Source organism: Schistocerca serialis, chromosome 1 (assembly GCF_023864345.2).
Source record: "Schistocerca serialis cubense isolate TAMUIC-IGC-003099 chromosome 1, iqSchSeri2.2, whole genome shotgun sequence".
Classification (NCBI taxonomy): domain Eukaryota; kingdom Metazoa; phylum Arthropoda; class Insecta; order Orthoptera; family Acrididae; genus Schistocerca; species Schistocerca serialis.
This window is the reverse complement of record NC_064638.1, coordinates 1,165,818,908-1,165,831,808: the sequence shown is the minus strand read 5'-3', so window position 1 is coordinate 1,165,831,808 and position 12,901 is coordinate 1,165,818,908. Positions and strand designations below refer to the sequence as shown.

At 41.2% G+C, this 12,901-nt stretch overlaps 1 protein-coding gene across 1 annotated transcript in view; it reads right to left on the bottom strand.

Moving 5' to 3' along the window:
• Nucleotides 1–384: 384 nt before the first annotated feature.
• Nucleotides 385–12,901, bottom strand: part of LOC126418294 (prostaglandin reductase 1-like) — a 37,969-nt gene continuing 25,452 nt past the window's right edge. The window contains exon 3 of the mRNA XM_050085182.1: nt 385–1,547. Coding sequence (XP_049941139.1) covers nt 1,095–1,547 — 453 coding nt within the window. The 3' untranslated portion in view covers nt 385–1,094. The remainder of the gene's footprint in view (nt 1,548–12,901) is intronic.

Here is a 12,901-nt window from a genome sequence, read left to right as displayed (position 1 = left end):
GTGCACTCATTGATCGTGAATTTATATGCCTCATAGAAGCGAGTAACTAACCTTAAGGTACGAAGGTAGTCTTAGAGACAGTTTGCTGCATGTTGTTCGAAAAATATATCTTAAGACTCGAAGCATCATACTTTCTGAGTCTGATTTATAGTCTCAAGTAGAGATGTCGTGAAAGTAGTGACTGTTTAATTGTCATTAACATTGATTTCACATTTGAGTGCTACCTTGCTATAACCTACGCTTCTTTCTAATACGCAAAATACTGTCGCAATAAAATCTACCCATTGTCTGTTTTTAAAGACGAAAAATATATTATGTCATTCACTGTTTATAAGAATAACATAGCAACGAAAGCAATACAACATAAATAAACAATGATAAATATTCATCTTTCAACATTACATTTACTGTATCTGCAAGGAGGTCGATACGTGCATTCGTGTTAAGGATCTTCACGAAAATAACGACGGCTTTCATTACATACTCACTTCACACCGTAATACATGATACATCTGAAAGTACGCTTACTGCTTGGAATGTTGTGTGTCGCGAAGCGCTTCGAACATTATCACAGCGAGAGTCTTAGAATAGTTCGCCAAGTATAGTACCAAGCTGTGGTCTAAACGATTATTCTCTAGTTCACGCGTCGTGTAACACACACTCTATGGGGCGTATTGTTCCAACCGTCGGCGAACGACGCACGTAATAGCGTCCTTTTAGCTTAATTATGGTCTCATTGTACTCGTTTGCATTCCAGTAACTATGAATGATGAAGTCCATCAAATAGTTTCGCAGTTCTCAGCTACTGTCGCCGAAGCGTACTTTTAGAACTAACCCTTCCCCTTTTCAGACAGTGTTATAGCGCGTAGACAGGAAGCAAGAACGGTGTTGTACGGCATCATTGGAGTGAGTGAAATATCACGAACCATCAAGGATAACGTCTTCTTGGGTGACTACAATAGCAGCAAAGGACCGCAATACTTCACACTAACACTATAACTGTTATACGTAAGCAATTTAATACGGGACTACGGTGACTTGGCAGTATAGGGTATCACGAAATAACGTGAGGTCTCGCGGCTGTGCACACGGCATCACACCTTGACAACTGCCTTGCCCAGGTTTTCTCCCTTGAGCATACCGATGAAAGCCTTCGGCATATTTTCAAACCCTTCTGTGACCGTCTCTTTGTACTTGAGCTTTCCCTCTTTAATCCATTGCATGTTCTGCTTAATGCCTTCATCCCAGCGATCCAGCCAGCGGTTGACCAGGAAGCCTTCCATCTTGAGCTCGTTGAACACCATCGCCGGCTGCAGGATGGGCGCAGACGGGATCTTGGTGTCATTGTAGCTGGAGATGGATCCACAGACCGAAATACGGCCTCCAGTTCGCATCTTGTAGAGGATGGCGCTGCTCTGTTGACCACCCACATTGTCGAAGTATATGTCCACGCCATCAGGTGCGACTTCCTTCAGCGCTTTTCCGACGTCTACCGTCTTATAGTTGAATGCGTGGTCGAAACCCAGTTCATCTCTCAACCAGTTTACCTGCAACCAAAAGAGAATGGTTACATGACAGTTAAATGTGAGGTTGACAGCTGAGTTCAGAATAATGTTTTGTCGCAGAAGCTGAGTTCCTATCGATCCAATTCTCTTTTCAGTTTTGTGATATTTACCTACATCTACAGGGTGGACCAGAACGCTGATAAACTTTCAGGGGTGGTAGTATGGGCCAAAAAAAGAAAAACACGTCCAGCAAATGTGGCCTACAAAGTGAATACCTAAAGTGCTATGAACACTTGTTCATTTCGCTGCTGTGAAACACTTCTCTTCCACTGAACAAGTACTTATATCTCTTAAGGTATGGATTTTACAGCCCATTTTACTAGACATTTTTTTCTTGTTTGGGTCTGTACCACCACCCCTGCAAGTTCTGGTTCACTATGTATACTTCGCAAGTCACATTACTCTGTGCGGCTGAGGTTACTTGTGGTATCATTATCCCCACTCCCTTCCCAGTTCCTTGTTCCATTCGTGAATGGTATGTGCGCTAGTTAGTTTCATGTTCACGGATCATTTGCACGATAAATCGTAATGATATGGAATGAGTCATTTTACATTCACATTACAAATTAATATGTAAATATGGCTACAAGCAGAACACTTGTAAGTTTTCTGTTCTTATAATAATAATAATAATAATAATAATAATAATAATGATAATAATAATAATAATAATTATTATTATTATTATAAAATATACAGATGTGAGTAACTTCCACTCATCACCGTTTGCATTTCACAATAATAAAAATTATTCTACGGATAGAAGGAGCTATCAAGGAGGAACTTTTTCAAATGTTTTTTTACTTCACTGTCTGTCAGACATTTTATATCACTGGATATATGAGCAAAAGATTTAGTTAAAGCATTTCCCAACCTTCTTGTGCTAAAGACAACCTTAATGCAGAGTAACTCATTTTTCTTTGAGGTATTGTAATTATGTACATCATTGTCCCTTTTGATATATAGTGGATTATTTACAAAGAGACTTCATGAGGGAATAAATATACTGTGAAGCAATAGTCAGAATGCCCAATTCCTTAAAAAGATGTCTTCAAGCTGATCGTGGGTGAGCACCACGTATTACTCATCAGCACATTTTTCAGCAATGAACACTTTCTTTGTTAAAGACATATTAACCCAGAATATTATTCTACATGATATTATTGAATGAAAAGATGCAAAATATGCCAACTTACTTATTTGCCTGTATCCAATATTTCCACTGATTCTATGTGCAAATTTGGCTGAACTAAGCTTTTTTAGGAGTTCCAAAATTGACTTTTTTCCTGTTTAAATTCTGATCAACATGGACAGCAAAGAATTTTGAAGTTCCCATCCTATTTAATATTTCCTCAGCATGCGTTACACTTATCATTGGTGCAGTACTTCAAGATATGCAGAGCTTAATATGTTTTGTCTTTTTAAAATTAAGAATGAGACTGTTTGCAGGAAACCAGTCCATGACGCTATTAAAAACATTGTTCAGCATTTCTTCTGTTGAGGTTAGTACACTTGGATCGATTACTATAGCAGTGTCATTCGCAAAAAGAACTCATTCTTCTGGTGGGGTATTAGACGGCTGATCGCATATAGAGAGTGATTCGCGAAGATATGCAAATATTTTACAACGTTATTCTACAAGTAAAACTGAAGAAAAAGTTCATATAAACATACGTCCGCAAATGTTTAGTTACGGAGTTAGGGCTAATAAGAGGTTTTGCCTGAAATTTAGTAACTTCGAAAATATAAAGCTACAGCAAAACTGTACGAGGTTAAAGTAAAGCATGATTTCCATTTATTTTGTTGTTATTGGCCAGGTGAATCTAATAAAACATGTCCCAGACGCGTATCTGCAGTTGTTTTACAGAACATCCACAAAAACAAAGGAGTAATTTCGTAAAATTTTTACTTTATTAACTACTTGGTCCAATTTGTTTTTTAAATTCCAGACAATTGCACAAAGTTTTCAACAGAAGTTGTAGAGAATTTAATTTTGGAAAAATATTGGTAATAACGTTAACTCAAACTGTATGAATGTGTAAGATAATCTGCTTTTATTAATACCATAGCACACGTGAATTCATGTTAAAAACAAAGCTCAGTGTTAAGGAAGTTGTATAGTGTCCATGCAATTTCACAATACATTCAAAACATATGTTCAATAATGTCTTCACGAGTTCAATGCATTTAGCTGCACGTGTATGAACAGACTTTGTTGCTCGTCTCAGTTTCGTAGGGCTGTTCTCAATTTCATCTATTGCATTCATAATGCGACCAATAATGCCTCACGTGTATTGACTGTCCTCATAAACTATGTCTTTCATCCATTCCCAAACACAAAAATCGTGGCATCATATTAGCGAAGTTGCAAAATTTCAGGCAAAAATCTTTTATTAGCCGTTAACTCCGGCACTAAACATTTGCGCACCTACGTTTATATGAACTTTTTTCTTTACTTTTACTTGTAGAATAACAGAGTAAAATATCTGCATATCTTCGTGAATCACCCTGTATATGAGGAACAATGGCGGACCTGAGACTAGCCGGTCGTGTTGTACGAGCGGTTCTAGGCGCTTCAGTCCGGAACCACGCGTCTGCTACGGTCGCAGGTTCGAATCCTGCCTCGGGCATGGATGTGTGTGACGACCTTAGGTTAGTTAGATTTAAGTAGTTCTATGTCTAGGGGACTGATAACCTTAGATGTTAAGTCCCAAAATGCTCCGAACCATTTGGACCTGAGACAGCCTTGGGGAACTCCGTATGATTCAGCCTGGTCACGCGAATCTCCCACGATTAGGCTGGTTGAATTACTAAGTACAAGAAGGACTACAGCAAACTTTCGTACGAGCTGTAATTTTTCATATTTTCTCGTCGAGATCGTCTTGTAGGACGTATGTAGGTGAAAGTAGTAGTTAATTTTTTAGAACATTTCTGTTGGGGTACAGCGGTTTTGTTTATCACTTGGAAATGAACATAAACAGTGTCGACCACAAGAAACTTCTTTTTATACAAGGCTACCGGTTTCGGTTTGTTGTAGACCACCTTTAGACCTCATACAACGATGGTAGGCAGTGGCGGTGAACGGAGCAGGCGATACGAATCCTGATATGAGGCCTGAAGACAAATATCGGTAACGTAAAAAAAAAATCTTGAGGTCAAGACTGTTGATGTTCATTTTAAAACGAAAACAATACGTTTGCCGAGTGTTATTGCATAATTTCAACAGTAGACCTACCCGTCATGCAGAACGCATCTCCTGTAGCGTCTGTCACTGTAAATTGTTGAGGCTCCCCATAAAGGCGCGTACACATACGGTCAGCGAATGACAAGCATTCGCTTCGTTGGCCGTGATTTACTTAGTGTGTACGGGCGGCAAATCGCAGCCAACGCTTGTGGTGGGGTTCGGTTGCTGAACGGACGGCCGGCGGTAACATCAATGCGTCGGCGGTGGATCAGCGTTGGAACCTCTCTCCTATTGTGGACGCCGGGTCGAATGTTGGTTGGCAGAGTAGCGATCTGCTCTGTCTCTTGAACATGAGCGTATTTATTGCGTTTAAAATACTGTAGTATGGAGAGCAACGCAAAAAGGGGCATTAAAGTTGATAAAGTGTTATCTTAGACTTGGCATTAATATTTCTGCTGCAGGTACAGCTCTCCTAAAAGAGGTGACATCCTTGGAAACTCAGTAACAGTTCAAAATTTTGTAGCTTCCACATTCCAATTCAACTTTAAAGTCAACATTAATTTTGTCTCACCACGCTGCTCCCTGCTTTTTAAAAGTGATATAGTTCATCAGCATCGTTTCTTCTTCTATTTCTTTTTCTGATGGACATATACTTGAAGTAAAGTAAATGCCGCAAATGCGACGACTGCTAAATCCTCTTCTTCCCTCATAATTTCGGCCGTTGAAACAATAAATAAATCACCACTTTCATAATTTCGGCCGTTGAAACAATAAATAAATCACCACTATGTAATAACAACAGTATGGGAGCAATTTCTCGGCCCAAACCCCTTGATTTGGTGACGATGAGGGGTCGAACGCCATTGCGTTGGCCCCAAAGTTCGGGTCTGAGACTGATGAAAAATACTCAAGGATCGGTTCAACAAGTGTTCTGCAGGCCATTTTCTTCGCGAATGAATTGAATTTCCTTAACATTGTTGAACTGCACTTCCTTGACAAAAAATAGTTCAAATGGCTCTGAGAACTATGGGACTTAACATCTATGGTCATCAGTCCTCTAGAACTTAGAACTACTTAAACCTAACTAACCTAAGGACATCACACACATCCATGCCCGAGGCAGGATTCGAACCTGCGACCGTAGCAGTCGCGCGGTTCCGGACTGCGCGCCTAGAACCGCTAGACCACCGCGGCCGGCACTTCCTTGACATTGTCGCAATGAATGTCAAAAGTAACCCTCACAAGCGATACAATTAAATTTTGATCGGCTGTGCATATGTTTTAGCGTAGAGCACAATAACAGCCACATATCTTTTATACGTGTCAAAGCGGCCATAAAGAGGGTGAAACGCCCCCTTGGAAAAAACTGAGTTTATTCTGTATAAATACCCTTGAAACGGCAACAGACATAAAAAAGCTTCAAATAAAAGTTCTATGGTTTTTAATGGTGGTGGTGGTTAGTGTTTACGTTCCGTCGACAACGAGGTCGTTAGAGACGGAGCGCAAGCTCGGGTTAGGGAAGGATTGGGAAGGAAATCGGCCGTGCCCTTTCAAAGGAACCATCCCGGCATTTGCCTGAAACGATTTAGGGAAATCACGGAAAACCTAAATCAGGATGGCCGGAGACGGGATTGAACCGTCGTCCTTCCGAATGCGAGTCCAGTGTGCTAACCACTGCGCCACCTCGCTCGGCATGGTTTTTAATGAACGTTACACAAAGATGCACCAAGATTTATCGAAAAAACCTTTTTTTTCGAAATCCCTCCCCATCACTACCTGATTTTTCATTTCGATATCTAACTAACAGCAAAAAGTACATCATCATTAATACCACATCCGGTCAGATAGGAAGAAGTGGTATTCCAAAGACGCATGTGCTTTTGCTTGTGCTCGGTGGGCAAAATGAAAATGCGATCAGCATTTTTTCGATCCAGAAAATTCCACGCGTCCTCATTATTGTACAGATTTCCAATCCCACAACAATAATTTACAAACAATTTCAAGTATAACATAATTAAATCTGAAAACGTTACAACTAGAAACAAAAATACACCAACTATAAAAAGCAAACACAAATACAACACAAGATATATTTCACAAAATTAAAAGTGTGCATATAAGAATATAGTTCTGTGGGAAAGACTTAGCAAACAACCCAGCTTGACAACTGGCGTTGAAGACGCGACATATCATGCTCACGTGCTCACGTACAGTGGTACAGAGATATTTCTAGCTTATTTCTGACAAATGCGTCTTTGGAGTACCACTTCATCATATATGACTGAATTTGGTACAGACGATGCTACACGTTTTGCTGTTAGTCAAATGTCGAAATGGAAAACAAAGTAACGATGCGGAGGGGATAGCGAAAAACATTACTTTTCCGAAAAACCTAGGTGCGCCGTTATAACGCACATTAAAAACCACAGAACTTTTATTTGAAGTTTTTTTACATCTTTTGCGGTCTCAACGGTATTAATTCAGAAATTTTAAACTCAATTTTTTTCAAGAGGCCGTTTCACCACCTTAACGGCCGTAAAGGCACGAATAAAACAATACGTGTCTCTAATTTTGCTCTTCACAGCAACATATGCAAAGCCGATCAAAATTGTATTCCTTGAGTAGGTTTACTTGTCAGTTTGGAATCTACTTTTCCTGCTATTTGTTTTAGTGTGTCATTCCACTTTAGGTCGTTCAGGGTGGTTACTTCTAGGTATCTTTTCGCGGTAGTTATTGCTCTCGGCCATTTGTTGATTAGAGTGTATTCGAACAGTAGTGGACCCTATCTCCTATTTATACGCAGTACGGTACATTTATTTACGTTCTAGGTCAGTTGCGAGTGTCTGCACTAATGAGCGGCCCTCTGTATGTCTTTCTGCATCTTGCTGCAGTCTCCTGGTGCTGCACCTTCCTAGAGAGAACACCATCGTCCGTGAATACACCTGTCTATTTTGTTCCATTAACAACAACATGTCGAATTCTGTCGACAAGGAAATTCTGTATCCAATCACAAATCTGTTCTGATACTCTGTAAGCTGTTATTTTGTTCACTAAAGGACAGCGCGGAACTGTATCAAATTCCTTTCGGAAGTCAACTAACAAGACATCGACCTAGGCCCTTCGATTATTCCGAGTATAAGAAGAATGCTAATCGCACGTGCCTGTATTCCAGGCATAACTATCTCAAATTATGGAGTCAATTGTAGAGAACCGCCGAAGTTGCAATATTAAATTTCTTTATTACTTGATGAGTGCTTAAGAGCCTAAGCTGATTATCAAATCATCCAACAAGCTATGCAGTAAGATCCGCTACGACAGCCACGTGAATCTTCATTGTCGTTAAACACACCTTCACTACAAAGGTGGAACTTCATTCTCCAAGCTAAATGAAATGATCGTACGGCATTGTTGGCCGGGAGGCCCCATTCGAGGGAGCTCGGTCGCCGTATTGCAAGTCCTTCGTAAGTGACAACACATCGGCGACTTGCGAATAAACGATGATGAAAATGATGGTGAAGGACACACAACACCCAGTCCACTGCCGGGAATCGAACCCGGGCCCCCTGTGTGGTAGGCGGTAACGCTACCGCTACGCTACAGAGGCGGACATTCACCCAGCTGAATAAAATTCAGTCCTGCACTTCTTTGCAGAGCGAACAATCATGTGGCTGTCTTAATGGATGTTATTGCATAGCTTATTGGTAGGTACCAATTTTCATGAGTTATCTTTGTGATGTTGCATAGTTTTGTAATGTACAAAGTACATTCAACGAAGAGCGTTCAGCAAGTAATGCAAAACATTTTTCTCTCGGACAATATCAGTTGAAAAAATGCGGAATTTGCTGTGGCATATCGTGGAACATTCCAACTTCAACACCTACAGTTTACTGAGCAAGGTGGCGCAGTGGTTAGCACATTGGACTCGCATTCGGGAGGTTGACTGTACAAACCCGCCTCCGGTCATCCTGACAGTTTTTCGTGATTTCTCTAAATCGCTTCAGGCAAATGCCGGGATGGTTCCTTCGAAAGGGCATGGCCGACTTCCTTCCTCATCCTTCCCTAATCCGACGGGACAGATGACCTCGGTGTTTGATCCACTCCCCCGAATCAACCTGCAGTTTCATGAAGTTTCGATAGATGGCGGCACTGTACGTAGCCCTCAAAATGGAGTCTGTAACGGAGATGAGTTCAGAGCTGAGAGCTGTCATTGAGTTTCTTGTGGCGGAAAACCAAATCACCGCAGATATTCATTGCGCTTGTCGAATGTCTGCGGAGACCCCACAGTGAACGAATGTACGGTGAGTCGTTGCGCGAGTGGTCTGTCACCACTGCAACAAGGTCGCGCAAACCCGTCCGATCTCCTGCGAGCTGGCCCGGCCGCACACAGCTGTGACTGTTGCAATGTTGGAACGTGTGGTCACTCATTGGAGGTGCAAGACAAATCACAGTCAAACACCTCGCTGTCCGACTGGACGTCTCTGTCGCGCTCGTTCACCAGTTGGGGTACTAAAATGTGTTCCTTGCCGCCTAACTCAAGACCATAAAGAGCAACGAAGAAACATCCGTGCAGAATTGGGCCCAACAAAGGATACACTCTGCGGGAAGCAGTATGTGCATGATGGGGAGGTTATTGCTGCAGCAGGACGTTGGCTTCGACGTCGACCAGTAGTGATACCGTGCGGACATACCGGGCCTCACAATAAGTTGGTGTAAGGCCGTCATATTGAACTGAGATTATGTTGAAAAATAGGGTTATGTAGCCAAAAAAGTGAGGAATACTATGGTGTATTGGAATCCTGGATAAAATCAACCTGCTTTCAGAAAAAAATTGTAGCGTATTTGGTTTCTGGGTTTTAGAGTGATTTGATAATGAACTTAGGCTCGAAACTAGTCATCTTATATAAAAAAATATTGCAATTTCGACAGCTCTCTGCAATTTATTGCATAATTTGGTAAATCATACAGTTGCTTACGTCATGCCTTCCAACATGCTGGAAATTAGTATACAGGATGGTCCATTGATAGTGACCGGGCCAAATATCTCACGAAATAAGCGTCAAACGAAAAAACTACAAAGAACGAAACTTGTCTAGCTTGAAGGGCCAAACAAGATGGCGCTATGGTTGGCCCACTAGATGGCGCTGCCATAGATCAAACGGATATCTACTGCCTTTTTTAAAATAGAAACCCCCATTTTTTATTACATATTAGTGTAGTACGTACAGAAATATGAATGTTTTAGTTGGACCACTTTTTTCGCTTTGTGATAGATGGCGCTGTAATAGTCACAAACATATGGCTCACAATTTTAGACGAACAGTTGGTAACAGGTAGGTTCTTTTAAATTTAAATACAGAACGTAGGTACGTTTATTTCGGTTGTTTCAATGTGATGCATGTGCCTTTGTGAACCTTTCATTTCTGAGAAGGTATGCTGTTACAGCGTGATTACCTGTAAATACACATAAATGCAATAAATGGTCACAATGATATCCGTCAACCTCAACCTCAATGCATTTGGCAATACGTGTAACGACATTCCTCTCAACAGCGAGTAATTCGCCTTCCGTAATGTTCGCACATGCATTGACAATGCGCTGACGTATGTTGTCAGGCGTTGTCGGTGGATCACGATAGCAAATATCCTTCAACTTTCCCCACAGAAAGAAATCCGGGGATGTCAGATGCGGTGAACGTGCGGGCCATGGTATGGTGCTTCGACGACCAATCCACCTGTCATGAAATATGCTATTCAATACCACTTCAAGCGCACGCGAGCTACGTGCCGGACATCCATCATATTGGAGGTACATCGCCATTCTGTCATGCAGTGAAACATATTATAGTAACATCGGTAGAACATTACGTAGGAAATCAGCATACATTGCACCATTTAGATTGCCATCGATAAAATGGGGGCCAATTATCCTTCCTCCCATAATCCCGCACCGTACATTAACCCGCCAAGATCGCTGATGTTCCACTTGTCGCAGTCATCGTGGATTTTCCGTTGCACAATAGTGCATATTATGCCGGTTTACGTTACCGCTGTTGGTGAATGACGCTTCGTCGCTAAACAGAACGCGTGCAAAAAATCTGTCATCATCCCGTAATTTCTCTTGTGCCCAGTGGCAGAACTGTACACGACATTCAAAGTCGTCGCCATGCAATTCCTGGTGCATAGAAATATGGTACGTGTGCAATCGATACTGATGTAGCATTCTTAACACCGACGTTTTTGAGATTCCCGATTCCCGCGCAATTTGTCTGCTACTGATGTGCAGATTAGCCGCGACAGCAGTTAAAACACCTACTTGGGCATCATCATTTGTTACAGGTCGTGGTTGACGTTTCACATGTGGCTGAACACTTCCTGTTTCCATAAATAACGTAACTATCCGGCGAACGGTCCAGACACTTGGATGATGTCGTCCATGATACCGAGCAGCATACATAGCACACGCTCGTTGGGCATTTTGATCACAATAGCCACACATCAACACGATATCGACCTTTTCCGGAATTGGTAAACGGTCCACTTTAATACGGGTAATGTATCACGAAGCAAATACCGTCCGCACTGGCGGAATGTTACGTGATACCACGTACTTATACGTTTGTGACTATTACAGCGCCATCTCCCAAAAGTGAAAAAAGTGGTCCAACTAAAACATTCATAATTCATTACGTACTACATGAATATGTAATAAAAATGGGGGTTCCTATTTAAAAAAAAAACGCAGTTGATATCCGTTTGACTTATGGCAGCGCCATCTAGCGGGTCAACCATAGCGCCATCTGGTTTCCCCCTTCACGGTAGACGAGTTTGGTTCTTTGTTGTTTTTTCGATTCATGCTTATTTCGTAAGATATTTGGCCCGGTCGCTATCAATGGACCACCCTGTATATCAGTTCCGTAATGGCATACAAGTAGTATTTCTTAGGCTGAAGAAAGACAACATTGTAGCATGCCAATAGAACCATGTCTGCTGAAACGCTGGGATACTCAAACTAACCTTCCTGCTGCTAAATTCTTTGCAAATTACATAACAGAGTTTATACATTTAATATCCCATTTTCACAGGCACAGAATATATGTAATAATGGATCACGAAGGGTACTGTTGTTAGGACAGTTAAAAACAACGAGTTTGTGGGCAAGGAAAGAAGTAAACAGAAGAGTACAAATGGAAAAATTAAGATTTCAATGTGTCGCACTCAAAGTTTCTGATCATCAAGGTTTACTAGTTTAGACTTATGGCAGCGTGACAGAGGCATGTTATTAAAAGCTTTATGAAGCGATTACGGTACATTAATCGAACCACGAGGTCTTAATACTTCCAATATGATAACTAGTTTTACTTAAAAGATGTTTTTATTGCTGTTAATTAACCAAAACACCAGAAGAGAAACATCGATAACTCATATAGTACATTGCTTACAAAAAATCAAATTTCAGTTTCGTGCTCCTGAGATCGAACAGAGTCGTTTGATAAATATCGTTTGGTGTACATATATTTATGTTTAATGCCCCCTTTGGTACTTTGTTGGTGGTTTTCATTGTATACGGTTAATTCTTCCATACTCTCTTTCAGGTCGATTCAATCAGCACATTATAAAGGAGATTTGAGTATGGATACAACTGGCAATTTGTGAAGAAACTCCTATTGTCGTTTGGATGCAATGAAATTAGCTGTGTAAATGGCCATCAAAATTGTCTCACAGCGCAGAATAACATTACTATACATGCTTAAATTTTTTAAAAGTTGTACCTGGCGTCCTCAGAGACAAGAAGGCTAACTCTGTGTGGCTGTGCCGATTGGAATGATAGCACAACGTACCACCGAAATAATGGACGTCAGTGCACTAGGCGAATACTTGCCAAACAACCTCCGAGTAAGTGAAGCAAAAAACGCAAATGCCACAGTGCTACATAGCGGGGTAGTGTGAAGTAACGTCAGCGCCAGAGCGTCACTGCTGTAGTGAAACGTTGCAGAAAGACCAGAGTTCGGCGACCCATAGGAATTAAGTTACCACAGAGAACGATAAACGAGGGCAAATGCGATCATAGGCCTAGAGCCACAGCCTCATACGCTCAGATATTTAAATAATGAGGCTTTTGGACATCAAAGACACATCCAGTTTTGCTACGATT